The 16,149-nt window shown below is 39.9% G+C and overlaps 1 protein-coding gene across 1 annotated transcript in view; it reads left to right on the forward strand.

Annotated features, from left to right (window-relative positions):
• Positions 1–16,149, forward strand: part of LOC134798452 (zinc finger SWIM domain-containing protein 4-like) — a 114,324-nt gene that overhangs the window by 82,171 nt on the left and 16,004 nt on the right. The window contains exons 2-12 of the mRNA XM_063770893.1: positions 4,198–4,291; positions 4,952–5,079; positions 5,843–6,054; positions 6,751–6,831; positions 7,966–8,253; positions 8,627–8,754; positions 8,883–8,960; positions 10,000–10,092; positions 10,913–11,070; positions 12,052–12,161; positions 12,852–13,065. Of these exons, the coding sequence (XP_063626963.1) occupies positions 4,198–4,291; positions 4,952–5,079; positions 5,843–6,054; positions 6,751–6,831; positions 7,966–8,253; positions 8,627–8,754; positions 8,883–8,960; positions 10,000–10,092; positions 10,913–11,070; positions 12,052–12,161; positions 12,852–13,065 (1,584 nt within the window). The remainder of the gene's footprint in view (positions 1–4,197; positions 4,292–4,951; positions 5,080–5,842; positions 6,055–6,750; positions 6,832–7,965; positions 8,254–8,626; positions 8,755–8,882; positions 8,961–9,999; positions 10,093–10,912; positions 11,071–12,051; positions 12,162–12,851; positions 13,066–16,149) is intronic.

Below are 16,149 nucleotides of genomic sequence, written 5' to 3' on the forward strand. Positions count from 1 at the left end.
ATGCACAGCCAAAATATATTATTATGTGCCCAATGAAAGTTCCTGTTTAGTATTTTAGTTGCCCGGTTAATAATAAGCCATAAATTAATAATGAAATGTATTATTTGCTAATCCGTCAAGTGGCACCGGACGGTAAACTGACCCAATTACCCTACATGGACCCGTCATCCGAAGCTCCAGTTAAAGAGATGAAGCTTTTTGCCCAGAAATGTAATAATGTAATAATTTTTGGGACACGTATTTTTCTTTTTAAATCGATAGTCCTCGTGATTCTGAGTAGAAATAACCCAAAAGTTGATGCATTTTCGAAAAAAGTAAATGGTACACTTTAAAGTGATAATGCCCGAATATGCCCTTTGATCAACTGTGTCCAATAATAGTAAGCCGTAAGCAACAGGATATGGCTACAGCTCGTCACAGCTCACAAACTGCGTGCTAATATTTTCAAACGCGGCTGCGTCCAATCGGTTATTTGGTAAATATTGACTTCAGAGTCGTTAAATTGCCCGGAATAGTGCTTTGGTAATGTTTTTCGTTTTGGGCATAGGTTCGTAAAGTTAGAAATACATACCTACTCATAGCGTTTTCATATTTTCCGATCCGATATCGGATGTCGGAAGGATTAAGTAAAATGTAAGAAATATGTGTTTCTCTGTATTTATTTATGCATTTCATAAATCATTATTACAAAAAATACGATAGACAACACAAAAAAGACGGACTTAATGCCAATGGCACTCTCCCACCTGGATGGTGGGTTCCTTCTACATCGAGTGGTTTTGTCATTCCAAGGTAAAATGTATCTCCCAGTCCCAAGACTCCCAAAATTTATCCACTCCTCCTGGGATGGAGCAAACACGGATTATACGCATTTAAGACCAAATGAAAGTATTAAAACGATTTCCACCTTCCTGGGAATTAATTCCTTAAAACGCTTTTCTCTTGGGTCTAATTGGATTGGCTTATTTGGCGTTTATCGATGTACGATTGTTATAATTATTAGCCAGGCTCCCTGTACGTTGTTGGCAACAGAGAGCCTACCGCAAACCACGTTCGACGTGTTGCCTCCCTGTCACACTTACGTACGAACTTACAAGTGCGACAGAAGGCAACACGTCGAACGTGGTTCGCGATTACTCGAGGCCCCCAGTTTACTTGAGATCGAGTAAATAGTAATAACAGCAACTTGATAGTATACAATAGTGGATATTTGAAGCGTGAAGCGCTGTTGAAGCGTGTCGTTGCGACAGAACCGTCGGTGCGATTGCGCTGCGATTTACTGCACGACTTGCCAAACTGGGCTAGGTCAATAGGTTTCTAATTCTAAGGGTGACCTGGTTTTAATGGTCCTTTTATGGTAATAAGCAGAAAAAGGTTATACTGGTTGATGATGATGATGATACTCCGATTTTGGCCACAGCGACTGTGTGCTCTGGAGTAAGCAATTTTTAATTTGCGTTATTAGAGTGTAGCTGATCCACTGGTTACGAGTGTACAACTGGGGAAAACAATAGTCATCAGAGTAGACCTTGTCGTTTTTGTAATGATATAGGAGGCAAACGAGCAGGCGGATCGCCTGGATGGTAAGCAATGACCGTCGTCTACACTTGCAAAACCAGAGGGGTTTCAAGTGCGTTGCCAACCTTAAAGATGGGAGTATACCCTATTTCTTGAAGGCCTCAGGTCGATCGGCCAGGAAATATAGCGGGAATATAATTAAACCAAAAGTTGTAACATGACTAGTTTACCTTATAACTCTTATATGTACTTACCTAGTAGGCATTTAGGAACCTGCATTTGTCCCTACCTATCAACTCAGTAAATTTGTGTGCAGTGGTGGGGCGTCCTTAGAGCTCAATTTCTTCTGGCTTTCACATTTTGAGGCAATTCAGGATCTCTTACAAGGCATAGCAACCCAAACAGTCGGGTGTGCTCAAATGATATGCCACTATGTTGTTTCACATTTTGAGGCAATTTAGGACAAGGCAAAGCAACCCAAACCGTCGGGCGTGCCCGATTTGCCACTGTTTTTAACCGACTTCAATTTCATAGAAGGAGGAGGTTCTGTATTCGGTTGTGGCTATTTTTTTTTTTTTTTTTTTCTATGTACGTTCACCGATGACTCCGACATCCGTAGTCCGATTTGAGTAATTTTTTTTTTGTTTGAAAGGAGCTACCTCCGAGTTGGTCCCATTTTAATTTGGTTCTGTTCTGATGATGGGATCCATGAGGAATTGAGGGAACTCCTCAATTTTTAAAGGCACATGCATGGTGTTTTGGGCGTTTACTTAAGCAACTCGAGCATTTTCTCCCGAAAACCACCAATTTGATGAAGTAGACCTGATGATGATGATTATTTTGATGATAATGATGATGATTTCTTTAAATGTAAGTATGTTCAGCGATTACTCCGGCACCTGTGATCCGATTTGAGTAATTCTTTTTTTGTTTGGAAGAAGTTACCTCCAAGGTGTTTCTGTATTATTTTTGGTTCTGGTCTGATGATGGAATCCATGAGGAATTGAGGGAACTCCTCAATTTTTAAAGGCACGTGTTAAGTGATTTCGGGGTTTTCTAAAGTAACTCGAGCATTTGCTTCCGAAAACCACCAATTTGATGTACTGCAACTGTAGCCTTACCACGAGTTTGACATTGACACATTCGCTAACAAGTCGTTATTCCCTAACAAGATGCATCTAAATGTAACTTTTTATGCATCTCGCTCACACTAAGGTTAGTACGAGCGAGATGCATAGGAAGCAAGTTACAAACATGCTAGCGAATATATCAATGTCAAACTCGTGGTAAGCTGGTAAGGCTACTGATCGGGGATTAGGGTTAGGAGTTAAGGGGTCAGGGATTAAGGGGTCGGGGAATGGCGGTTGAAGGGTTGCTGGTTCAGGATCGAGGGGTTCCTGGATCAGGGGTTGATGTGCTGTGAGGTTGAGTGATCGGGGGGCTGAGGGATTGGATCAGTGGCGGGGCGGGCGGATGGATTTAGTTGACAGGAATTATAATTTCCTAGACGGACTCGAGAAAATTTCTGGTTCAGGGTCGAGGGGTTCCTGGATCAGGGGTTGATGCGCTGTGAGGTTGAGTGATCGGGGCGTTGAGGGATTGGGTCAGTGGCGGGGCGGAGGATGGATTTAGTGTAGTAGTGACAGGAATTATAATTTCCCAGACGGACTCGAGAAAATTCCTGATTACATATTTATTAAAGAAATAGGTACACGAATTTAGTGTTAAACATGATCTTGTTTTTCATTCATGCGTCGCGCTCTTAACAATGCGTTAAAACTAAAAATGGAAAAATAAAAACTTTTTACAAAAAAAAGCAAACCGACTTCAAAAAGGATGAAATAAAATATTATCCTTTTTGAAGTCTATGCGTTACCAACTGATATGTTTGAAGTCGGTGCCAAGCCAAGTAGTAACAATACCAGTCAAAAATAATCAGCTTTATGGCTATAAATCCCATTAGAACTGTACTAATAACTATTACAAATGTGTAAGTAATTCTATCTGCCTCTTTGTCGCCTATTCATGGCTAAACAACTGAACCGCTTTAGGTGAAATTTGGCAAGAAGGTAAATTTCTTGAATTGTTTTATATTTTGAAATGTAGTCCTCTGGATAAGGGACGGGAAATTACTCAGTCCCAATCTCACACTTGCGTGCTATAGACTGTTCGAGTATTAGTAAGAAATGCTCTTTAAAAAATACGACGGAAAAAAAATGCATTGGATTTCCACTAATGTGCCGACAAACATGGTACAGACTGCGCCAAGAAGGTTTGATCGTGTGTTCTGAGGTGTGTTCTTAGATACAATCGACGTCAAAGATATGTTTACACTTTTGCACCTTACACCTTTGTTATAAGGCGAAAAGTGTAAACATATTTTTAACGTCGACTGTACCTACAGAAAGTATGTTCATTGTCGTCGTGTAAGGCAATCCAACGTAGGTACATCCTTATCGAATGGCACCAAAATCATGGTATGCTTCAAAATTTGGCTTGGCACCGACTTCAAACATATCAGTTGGTAACGCATAGACTTCAAAAAGGATAATATTTTATTTCATCCTTTTTGAAGTCGGTTTGCTTTTTTTTGTAAAAAGTTTTTATGTAATATATGTATTTTAATTAGTGTATGTTCTTGATAATGATAATATACTTATTGGTGGTATTTGTTAACAGGTTTCCACCTGAGCGGCGTGGTGCGAGCCCCGGCGGCGGTTCCGCCGTGTTCGGAGCCCGAACGACTATACAGGGTCACTGTCTCCTTCGACCGGTAAGCTTCTTCCTAGCATATTCACCCTTAAGGCTGCCTTTACACTAAGGCAGAGATGAGAGGAATCAACCAATAATCCACATCTTTTCTCCACTCCGTTGGATTACACCTAATGCTATTGGTTAATTCCCGGCCCGAAGCATTACAAACCGAACCTCGAGGTCAGTTTTGGACGGCCATGGGCCGTCAAAGCTTATGTTTATATAGGCTTAGTGCGAGAAATATTGAAATACGCCGCAGCTCTCTTAGAAAGTATTAAAATACCATTCAGATTAGATTAGAGCATACCTATAGAAAAAAGGAAGCCCCATCAGTTCCTGAAAGTTAACGATTCTTGAACCTAATTGTTAGTCTACTTACTTTCCTAAAACCAAAAATCCTCTCAAGCGTAAAGTGCTAAACGGAAAACAAAGAATACAAAATAAAGGGGTCAGAAGCGCCTAGCCATTGTTAAATAAAGGCCTTTTTACTAAAGGCAGTCATCAATGCCTTTACAATACGAAACTTTGGCTACATAATAGATGTTCTTTGTTAGCGTTTATGGGGTACACGAAATGTGAAAAGATTTTGATGCATTTATGAAATTATTATTGATATGCGGCTTGTTTTTGCGTGTCTTAAGTTAGTAAGTTTTACTTATTTTGCCTTATTCTTCCTCAGGTGTAAGATCACCGGCGTGACATGCAGCTGCGAGGCGCGGGACATCTTCTGGTGCCAACATGTTGTGGCGCTGGCGCTGTACCGCATCAGGAACGCAGACTCCGTCCGACTGCGAGTGCCCATATCAGGTAACACACAAGATTACCGGTATGACCAACTAGAAGACATCTTCTGCTACCAGTATGGTGCTGGTGTACCGCATCAGGAACGCATACACAGATGAGTGCCCACATCAGGTATCATACAAGACCACTGCACACTGGTTTGACATTCTAAATAGGAGACATCTTCTGCTACCAGTATGGTGCAGGTGTAACGCATCAGGAACGCAGACACATACAAGGAACATGCCACCAGATCACCGGCGTAACAGAGAACGTATCAGGAACGCAGACTCCGTCCGACTGCGAGTGCCCATATCAGGTAATACCGTCATATCCAATCAAAAGGGTCTATGTATTGTGCCTAAAGTTTGAAGGAAGACCAAGGCATTGTCAAAGAGTTGAATGACTCAATCCATCTTAGTGAATATGCTTTTTAAAATCTGATATTTATCGGACGTGGATTGAAATCCACTGGATTTACACCGTTCAACCAATTTTACGTCTTCGAGACATTAACAAAAATTTCCACTCCATAGATATATATGGCCAAATTGTAAGGCGTCACGGTAGACCTCGTCGGAGATGGCGGGACGAGCTTGACGCTTTTGACAGAGACTGGTGGGAGACTTCTGAGGATAGGGATACGTGGAAGAATAAGAGGGAGGGCTTTGCCCAACAGTGGGACAATATGGGCTCATAATAATAATAATAGATATATATATTTAACCCTGTTTTATTCCTGTATGAAAACTTAATTTAAACATTAATATATATTTTCCCTTTTCAGAAACCCTCCTCCAAATGGACAGGCAGCAGCTCCAAAAGTTCGTCCAGTACCTTATCGCCGAGCACCACACGGAGGTGCTGCCGACGGCACAGCGGTTAGCTGACGAGGTCCTCCAGGCCCGATCAGCTATTAACAGGATCTGTGGTGCTCCGGACCCTACGGCTGGGCCGCCACCGGATGCCCATCATGCTTGGCACTTGGATGAGCAACAGGTACTTAACCATGTAGTAAAAGTAAACTAATACTACGATTAACAAAACTATATGCCCAATCAATTTAAAAGTGGATAATTACTGTCTTGGGTGAGACTTGAACTCACAGCCTCTGGATCGATACTCCAGCGCGCGCCAGAGCAGAGCACCCACTCTCTGAGAGCACTGTCTCACCCAGGACAGTAATTTTTCCACTTTTAAATTTATTCTACGCTTAATAGCATCGTTCGCAGACGTTTCTGCTTGTTAAAAATTAAAATTATATGCCCAATCGGCGACAGGATCTGTGTTGGCCCAGATTATACAGCTGGACCGCCACCAGACGCCCATCTAGCTTGGCATTTGAATGAGCAATAGGTACTTATTTACCCGTGTAGTGCCCACCATTGTAGACGAATCCCTACAGGTTTATTACCTTTGCTACATATTCTATCTTTTACTTGTATTTCAGCAAACCCAACCAAAGCCCAGCAACTTCAATTATTTTTCTTTTGAACACTACTAAGAAAGGAATGAATAAATAATAAGTTACTAGCTTCTAACATCAAACTTCTGAGCTAATTTTGATAAATAAGGTTTCAGTAGATTTTTTTGTGGCTTGAGTAGGTAACACACGCGACTTTTCCCTTGTTCTACATTTACCTAATAAAAATAAACTTTGTAAATTATTCTAATTCGTATTTGTATTTCTTACAGGTGTGCGAGCAAGTCAGGGCGTACTTACTACAGGGAACTTATTACAATGCAAACAAGCAACTCAATTCATTATTTTCTAAGGTAACTATCAATTTAGAACTTCCTTCTTGAATACCTAAGTGGTTATGATAATGACAAAAGATTATTACGGTCACTGCTTTTCCGACCCTACCCTGTAGGGATATTGAGAGTTAGAGAGAAAAGTCTGCAGCGATTTTGATAGCCCACGCAGTGCAAGTGTTAGTTTTACGTCATGTCATAATTTCATAGAAGTTTGACGTTTAAAATAACACTTGCACTGGGTAGGCTATCAAATTCGCTGCAGACTTTTCTTGGTCTAACTCTATCATAGTTTTCGTTGTCTTTTACGTTTTTTCTTTCGATCACGTTATGATAAAAAGTGACGATCTGACGATTAATTTATCGCATGGGTGGCTGCAAAACAACCCTATTCTGTGCTTAGTGATCGTACTCATATTGGCCGAGGCATATTAATTACACTTTTGACAATATAATGATAAACCCTTCTGGTGAATACCTACCTATAAAAGAACTGCCTAACGCCATCACTATGACATATAGGATAGGTATTTTATCTAGACACAATTGACACAGATGTGATGGGAAAAACGATTAAGAACCACAAGGAATTTACCCAAAGTAGTAAAGTCATTTCGTATAAGTGTCTCTCGTGCGGCATCTGATAAGGCTACTACATAATTATATGAATGTAATAGCTGTCACGAGGTAACAGCAACATTAACTTTGACCATAGATGAACCTTATGTGTTTGGAATAAGGTATAGGAAATGTCAGTTAACTGTGTTGACGAGTCATTACAGTTGGACTTACTGTACTTTTAGTAATTTACTTACACGTTCTAGCTTTATTATTAACATTCTAATGGATTAGTCACAAACTGGAAACCAAAGAGTTACTTATAGTAGATGGCGTTGTACGGTGCCATATGTTTTGTTGCACAGCGCCATGTATAGTTTGCAGAACCATTAGCTTAGAACACCTGCATACATATTTGTATAAGTTAATAACTTTGCTGACTGTACGTTAGCTGTATAATTCGAAGCACAAATCTGTCTAAGACTTGAACAAGTTGACAATCAATCAATTTTTGTTTGAAACTAAAATAACACTATTGTGTTACACCTGTCTATAAGGCATTGGTCATATTTTCATGAACATTTCATCAACTTCCAGGTAAGAGAAATGCTCCGAGCCCAAGACTCAAACGGCCCTCGGATGCTAATGCTCATGACTGAGCAGTTCCTCTCCGACCCTCGCCTCCTCCTCTGGAGGAACCAGAACACCCCCATGACAGAAAAGTGCCGGCAGCTGTGGGAGCAGCTAGGAGCGCTCTGGGTCAGCATAGTGCTGGACCCGGGCAGCAACAAGCACCACAGGATACAGTGGAGGCATTTGTTGGAGAAGTGGAGCGCGGTGGAGGTGTGTCCTACTGAGGATCCGGATTACAGATCGTTTCCATTGGTGAGTTTTCAATAACGTAGGGCCGAAAACACTACCCTGCGGGACGCCAAAAAACACACGTGACCTGTTGCTTATAACGAATGATTTTTTTACAATTTGCTGTATGTTATTGAGCTAATTATTAGAAAAAAATTCGTGAGGCGGACCTTGAACTTCTAGACCATCGTATTTTGTTAGAAGAATGTAAATCTAGACGCTATCAAAGGCCTTAGCTTGGTCCGTGGTGAACAGATCTACACCGCAAGTATTAGCATCAAAAAGTTAGAGATCGTATGTACGAAAACAAGCTCATAAAAGCAATATTCATATTCTTATTTTGTGAGACTATTGAATAGAGGAATCACTGAACAAATGACTTATTTTATCATTTCAGTACGCGAGAGAAAGGGAAAGAAACGAGAGAGATCGTGACAGAGACCACAGAGACAGGGACAGAGAAAGACATCGCGACAGGGAAGAAAGAGACAGGGAGAGGATACGAGAGCGCGAGGAGAGGGACAGGTCATTCTTGAATTCCTTTATCCATCTAAACTCTTGATTTTATACGAATGACCGAGTGGAGGTTTTGATTCTTTAAATTAGATTATACACGTAATAGATGAACTAAATGTATGTTATGATTTTTGCAGAGAAAGACACAGGGAGAGACAAAGGAGAGAAATGCATTCCCATTCGGAGAGTTCCGATGAAGAACCTAGACCTAATAAGTAAGTACCTACCTTTTCATGCTCTGAAAGAGGTTCATTGTTGTTCTAAAAGGTGTGCAGAAAATGATACGTTTCTGCACTAGAGCATTTTAGGTTCCAAGTACCTACGTTTTTTTTGACGATAAGCAATTAAAATTTGGGTATAAATGGATTTGTTATACAATTTCCATTGTGATATTTGACTCCCCATTCCATAAATAACGATACTTTTGCCTAAATTGATCATTGAAAGTTCCCTCAAAAATACTATAAATATTTATACTTAGTCATGTTTTTAAAAAAACACATGCATTTTACTTTCCTCGTATTCGAAATGAAAAGGGGGGCCCACTGATTAACAGTCCGCCGCACGGTATCGGCCTGTCAGTTGTTCGGAACTGTCAAGGGGCCCACTGAGTAACAGTCCGCCGGACGGTATCGGCCTGTCAGTTAGAACAAAATTTTGACAGTTCCGAACAACTGACAGGCCGATACCGTCCGGCGGACTGTTAATCAGTGGGCCCCTTTAAAATTTTGTTCTAACTGACAGGCCGATACCGTCCGGCGGACTGTTAATCAGTGTCAGTGTGGGCCCCTTTAATGGTGAAATGCTCGATATCGTATTCTGATTGATTAGAAGGCTAAAGAAGTAGATTGTTAACCAAGGGATGAAATGATGCCTTTCACCCGAGTTAAACACTTTACTTTTCATTTCGAATACGAGGAAAGTAAACAGCATGTGTTTTTTTAAAACACATGCCTAAGTATAAATTTAGACCCTCTAGACTTAAACAGAGTCTATAGAGGACTAATAGAGAATGAGGTATTCTTATTTTTTTGCAATCAGCAATTCCACAGAGTAAAATTGTACACTCAAATATGAATAAAAGTACCTCAAATGTAAATGATAATGAACTAGCCTGAAGTCCGTTTTTTAGGAAATGGTGTATTATTAAAGTATATTTTGTATAATTTTTTGTTATTATTTTAGAAAAACTACATTCATTCTCAAGCTAGAGATGTCGTTCTTTTAAAAATAACAATAATGCATTTGTTTCAGTTATGAACGAGAATACAGGAGGGCCAGTAAGAGATTAAGACTTCACAACCAAAGGCCGGCGCCTTCGCTCACGCCACGGACAGTTTTCCACAAGTAAATATAGTCACAGTTACCATTCGTATAACTCCAGCGATTAACGCGTTTGAATAGGTTAGTAATAGTACATTAATACATAGGCCGAGAAGTAGGCAATTGCCAGCCGAGCCGAGTGAGGCCGTTTAGTAAAAGAAGGCTGGCGATTCCTATTTCGGCAGTGTGTATAGTGCTTTTTTTTAAACTCATGCGTGAAACTACCTATAATAATAACTTACAAGTTCAATAATCGGCACATATCGTGAATTCCCAGCTCACTGGCCAGCAATGTTGGTCTTTCGTGTATAATAGTGTCCATCATACTATAGTCAAGGGCTTAATTTTAATCTTGCTTCGTTACCATGACTACAACATGTTTTATGAAACTTATATACTTATTTCGAGGGACTTTCAATCATATCTTTACACTTAGCATTGAAATTAAAATTATCTCATACTCTCTGCAATCAATAGTAGTTTGTGTTACAAGGGATCAAAATGATATATTTCCGTCAAGGGCGTAAATTGAATCCTGAGCGTAATGAGGGATTCAAGTGTTCACGCCCAAGACGAAATAATTTTGATACCGTGACACATATTACTGCTTTTCACATCTCCTATGAATTATGATGCTTAAACAGATTATTTAAGCTAAAAAAATAATGTGCAAAAAATTTATAAATAGTTTGCTAGAACACTAGAACAGAAAAGTGTTACTTTGATCCCTCCTAGAAGGGAAGAAAAGTGCCACTTTGATCCCTCCTAGCAGGGAAGAAAAAGCCCTTTTTCGAATTTGTGATGTGAAAAGAAAATCGTACTAAGCCAGCTATCTTTTTCTCAGAGCGCTAGACGCAGTAGACATATCCTGGGAGAATGAGCATCTAAAGAACATCCTCGGCAGCGACGAGTACGCGGACTGCGAGAAGGGCAAGCCGGGGGGGTCCAACACCAAGCAGCCTTACCCTAAGTTCAACGACCTTGGACAACCTTTGTGGCACGGTGAGTAAATATTTCTTTACAAATAAAACACATTTAATCTTATTATACCATTAAACGAGCAATTCTTGTATATTTATCGATCTCGGAAACGGCTCTAACGATTTCGATAAAATTTGCTATATGGGGGTTTTCGGGGGCGTAAAATCGATCTAGCTAGGTCTTATCTCTGGGAAAACGCGCATTTTTTAGTTTTTATATGTTTTCCGAGTAAAGCTCGGTCTCCCAGATATTTTGTAGAATGTATATATACTTACTTTATAGAAAACACCAATCGAAATTTAAATTATGGAAAGATATTATGACGGGACTTTTCCAAAATATTTCTACTTGGACTGGCGTTTGTTGATAAATGATTGTCATTTGGCTATATGGCCCCAGTACGACCAAAGAATAAATAGTAGTCCAGATGATTCAGAATAAGATCGTAAAGCCTGACCAGTAATATATGATCCTTGTCAAGAGGGCGCTGTCTCATGTATAGGGTGACAGTTCAATATAGTCATAGAGAGAAAAAATACATAGATTCTCACTCCATACATCCGTTTTGGTACCAAAAAGAGTATTCTTTTCATAGTCGACATCTAGCATCGAGTAGCGGAATTATCAGTACTGCTACTTGACAATAGATGTTGCACCGACCGGAAAGCCTTATGCTCAACAACATAAGCCTTTCCGGTCGGTGTTGTCTTACTATATTTCTCTATGGTATATTATGAAGAAATTAGTTCCAGTGAAATTCCGCAACATGGTGTATGATCATATTTATATATATTCCTGGTCAGGCTTTACGATAATGTGGGGTGCCCTGACAAGTCTCTAAACATGATATTGAAATTCTAACGAGAAGAAGAGATTAGGTAAAATTGTGATAAAGTAAGTGGTAATGTAAGCATTGTAAGGAGATCTGGACACTTTCAGGCACTAACTATTTACAAAAAATCTAATACGTAATTAGAAGTAAAACGATGTTTTTGTCCACAGAACACTTACCCGTGGTGGGTGCGCGGATAGAAGCGCTTCGGGCACATGGGCGTGCGCCGGCGGCGCTGCGGTTAGCTGTCAGCGCCGCGAGGGCTATGCGGCATCGACAGGTCACTGCTTCTTATTTTATTCATTCTTAGGGCTAGTTGCATCACCCACAATTGACGGATCGATCAATAGCTGGGTCTACATGGAGCGAGCATACGCGCGAGGCACTTACCTCGCGCACGAAACGGCCAGTGTAGACGTGCCTCGGCCGAGGCATCACAATCAGTAGTACTTAAACTATGAAATTTCGCACATAACAAAATTTTGCAACTTTTCACAATTAACACATTCAATACCACTAAGTGCTACGGGTTACGCTCGTAGCGCGTAGCCACGGTTTCGTCGTATGTAGCGCGTAGTCGCTACGAACAGTGTACCCGACAGTCGGGTTCTTGGTGTTGAATGTGTTAACACGATGAAGAAGATGATTAAGACGATTTGGTGCAACCGATCCTTTGTGTGTATAGTTTATTCGTTTTGCTAAGATCAAGTACGCCATTTTAAATGTATGGCGAACTTGATCTTGGAAATCGGATAGCCGATACCAGTGGGGATTTCGATACTCAACCAAAACCTTATGAAAACCTTGTGCCCACACAGATACATAGTGTTAGAGTATACACACAATATATCTGAGATCTAAGCAAACAGTTGTTTGTCTTAGTCTCCGCATTACATGGCGACCTTGCCTGGATAGTCATATAAAGGCCGACGATAATATGATAATGCTAACTTACAAACCTCGTCCACAGGAGGTCGCCCAACAGCGATGGCAGGAGGTCGGCGCCGGTGAGGCCTCCTCCAGCGGCGGCGCGACCCCCGCCTGCCCCGGCCCCGACGCGTGCGCCGGCACGTGCGGGGAGCGCGTCAAGCTGTCGCAGGTGTGCGCGCACATGGACCCCGGCGCCTGTCTGCCCGGCGGCCCCACCTGCGCGCTGTCGCACTCACACCGGTGTATAGGGAGAGGTGAGCGAACGAGACAGTACCTTCAGTAACTGATGTGGAGAAGAACGGGTTGTGGGTTCAGCTGTCCCGAGTCCGAAATAATACGAATGACTCTCAAAACCAAACCACTTCTCCCCTATACCAATGCCCCCAATTTAGAATTTGTTCCACCCACATTATAGTACATTAGACGTGCGCGCCGCCGCGGCGCGCCGCCGCCATAAGGAGACAGCGCGCCGCCGCCGCCGCCGGTAGTCTAAAATTCGCGCCGAGACATAACCCGCAAGAGGGTACAAATTTAAAATCAATGGATATAAAGCACGTGCTAGACGTGCGCGCCGCCGCGGCGCGCCGCCGCCATAAGGAGACAGCGCGCCGCCGCCGCCGCCGGTAGTCTAAAATTCGCGCCGAGACATAACCCGCAAGAGGGTACAAATTTAAAATCAATGGATATAAAGCACGTGCAACGTGCCTAGCTTTAGCGTTCCGACTGTTCGTCCGTTTAATTCATTGCTTGATTTATTTTAACCCTTAAATCGATAACGTCACCTATACTGGACATCCCAAGAAAAAAATTCTGCACCACATATAGCATAGCGTTACTTTCCCCTGGTAGCGTACTTACACTACCAGAAACTACGACTACTACTACTTGAATGATATGTGTTATTTTTAAGTAAGTAAGAAAATATTGGGAACCAGTGTGAACATAATCTTTTTGTCAAAGTCCTACAGAACGCAGAACTTGCAAGGAAGCATCGGACAGACTGACATTTTCCCCTTATTTCATTTTTTTATATGACAGTATTAAGCAGCGTTAAAACGTGTAATAGGTTACTAACTGGTCTGTTTTTTACGTGGCAATATGATTTACATAAAACTGTTTTGTGTTTATGGGTAAAAACAAGTGTAAAAGGTGTAATGTCCATTATTTTGCCCGTTGTCGATTAAACGGCACTTTTGCTAAGTCCAATATGTTGGACGTTGCCAAGTATGCGAAGAGTAAAATTATTAAATTTTCTGGTAGTTTTTGTGGTAAATAAATTAAATAGAGGGATGTTAGGTGTTTCTAAACGTTCTAAAAAGTCATTACTTGCGGTAATACAACGTAATGAACCAAATAGATTAAAAAAATATATTTTTATGGTTTTTTTTTCCTGTGGATGTGGTGTATGTATGAGTGTGTGTGGATTTGTTTTCATCAAGAGACAGACCCGATTTCATTTGAGAAATTTATTACGAAAATTTAGATAAAAGTGCATGCATTATTGTAAAAACCATTGCTCAGATGTGACTGCTTCCTAGGATAGCCCGCTAAGTTAGATTTAATGTGAAATAAATTACGTCAATGACTGGTAAAATTTTACCACCTACGAGATATGAAGTTATTGCAAAAATATAAAAATAATAGATTTCACTTACTTACTTAAATTCATTACATAAGTTGACATTATCAGTAAGTGTATTTCTAATTAAAAAATGCAATTATTCTATATTTATTTAAAAAAATATGAACTGGACTAAAAAACCACATACAGTAGGTAGGTACTCTATACTCGGCGTGTCCAAAATACTGGACGTATTCTCATTACGCGGCATATCTTTTTTTTTACACCGATCATAGCAACGTCCAACATACTTGACATATGTTTTTTTCAACATTATAATTAGTTTTTTTTTCATGATTTTTTTTCTACAATAAACCAAAAAAACGATGTAACACAGTTTTTTTTTGAGATTTTTTCCCTTGTTGATTTAGAGTTAATCTTGGTTTTTCATTATACGTATATTGAAAAGTTGAAAATCCCACGCCGCCGGCGTTACGCCGCCGCCGTGGATTTTTTCGTGGCGCGCCGCCGCCCGATTTTTTCTACCGGCGCGCACGTCTATAGTACATTACTACAGAGGCTGGGAAGTAAGGGGTTGCCGGCCGAATGCATATAGACGGCCGAACGTAGTGAGGCCGGATAGTTATGAGGCCGACAACCCCTTTTCACGCCGAGGTATGTATAGTGCTTTTCTTAAACATGCAATGAAATAATAATAAAAATTGATGATGATGATTGTTTCATGTCCTAATGTGATAGGTTATTCAGTGCGTGGGGTTCATAAGGGGAACGAAAATTTTATTATTTTTGCGCTACGACGCACGGTTTAAGAGCATTATAAAGTATTTTTAGTTTTTTTTTTTTAGTTTTTGTTTTAATATTAATTAGGGGTTTCTTACAGAGGAACGAACATTTTATTATTTTTGCGCTACGACGCATGGTTTAGGAGATACAGCGGAATACAGCCCTATAATTTTTTTTTTGTTTTTTTTTCTTTTCTTGTGTTTTTTTAAATATTAAGAGGTTTCCGAAAGGGGAACGAAAATTTGATTATTTTTGCGCTACGACGTACGGTTTAGGTGATACAGCATTATAAAGTTTTTTTTTTTTTTTTTTTTTTTTTTAATATTAATTAAGGGTTTCTTACAGAGAAACGAACATTTTATTATTTTTGCGCTACGACGCATGGTTTAGGAGATACAGCCCTATAAATATTTTTTTTGCTTTTTTTTTATTTTTTTTCTTTTCTTGTGTTTTTTTTAATGTTATTAAGGGGTTCTCTAAAGGGGAACGAAAATTTGATTATTTTTGCGCTACGTCGTACAGTTTAGGAGATACAGCATTATAAAGTTTATATATATATATTTTTTTTGTTTTTTTTTTTATATATTAATTAAGGGTTTCTGACAGAGAAACGAACATTTTATTATTTTTGCGCTACGACGCATGGTTTAGGAGATACAGCCCTATAAATATTTTTTGTGCTTTTTTTTCTTTTTTTTCTTGTCTTGTGTTTCTTTAAATCTTATTAAGGGGTTTTTTAAAGGGGAACGAAAATTTGATTATTTTTGCGCTACGACGTACGGTTTAGGAGATACAGCATTATAAAGTTATTTTTTCTTTTTTGTGCTTTTTTTTTTTAATATTAATTGAGGGTTTCTTGCAGAGGAACGAACATTTTATTATTTTTGCACTACGACGCATGGTTTAGGAGATACGGCCCTATAAATATTTTTTTTTGCCTTTTTTTCTTTTTCTTCTTTTCTCGTGTTTTTTT

Source organism: Cydia splendana, chromosome 16 (genome assembly GCF_910591565.1).
Source record: "Cydia splendana chromosome 16, ilCydSple1.2, whole genome shotgun sequence".
Lineage (NCBI taxonomy): Eukaryota > Metazoa > Arthropoda > Insecta > Lepidoptera > Tortricidae > Cydia > Cydia splendana.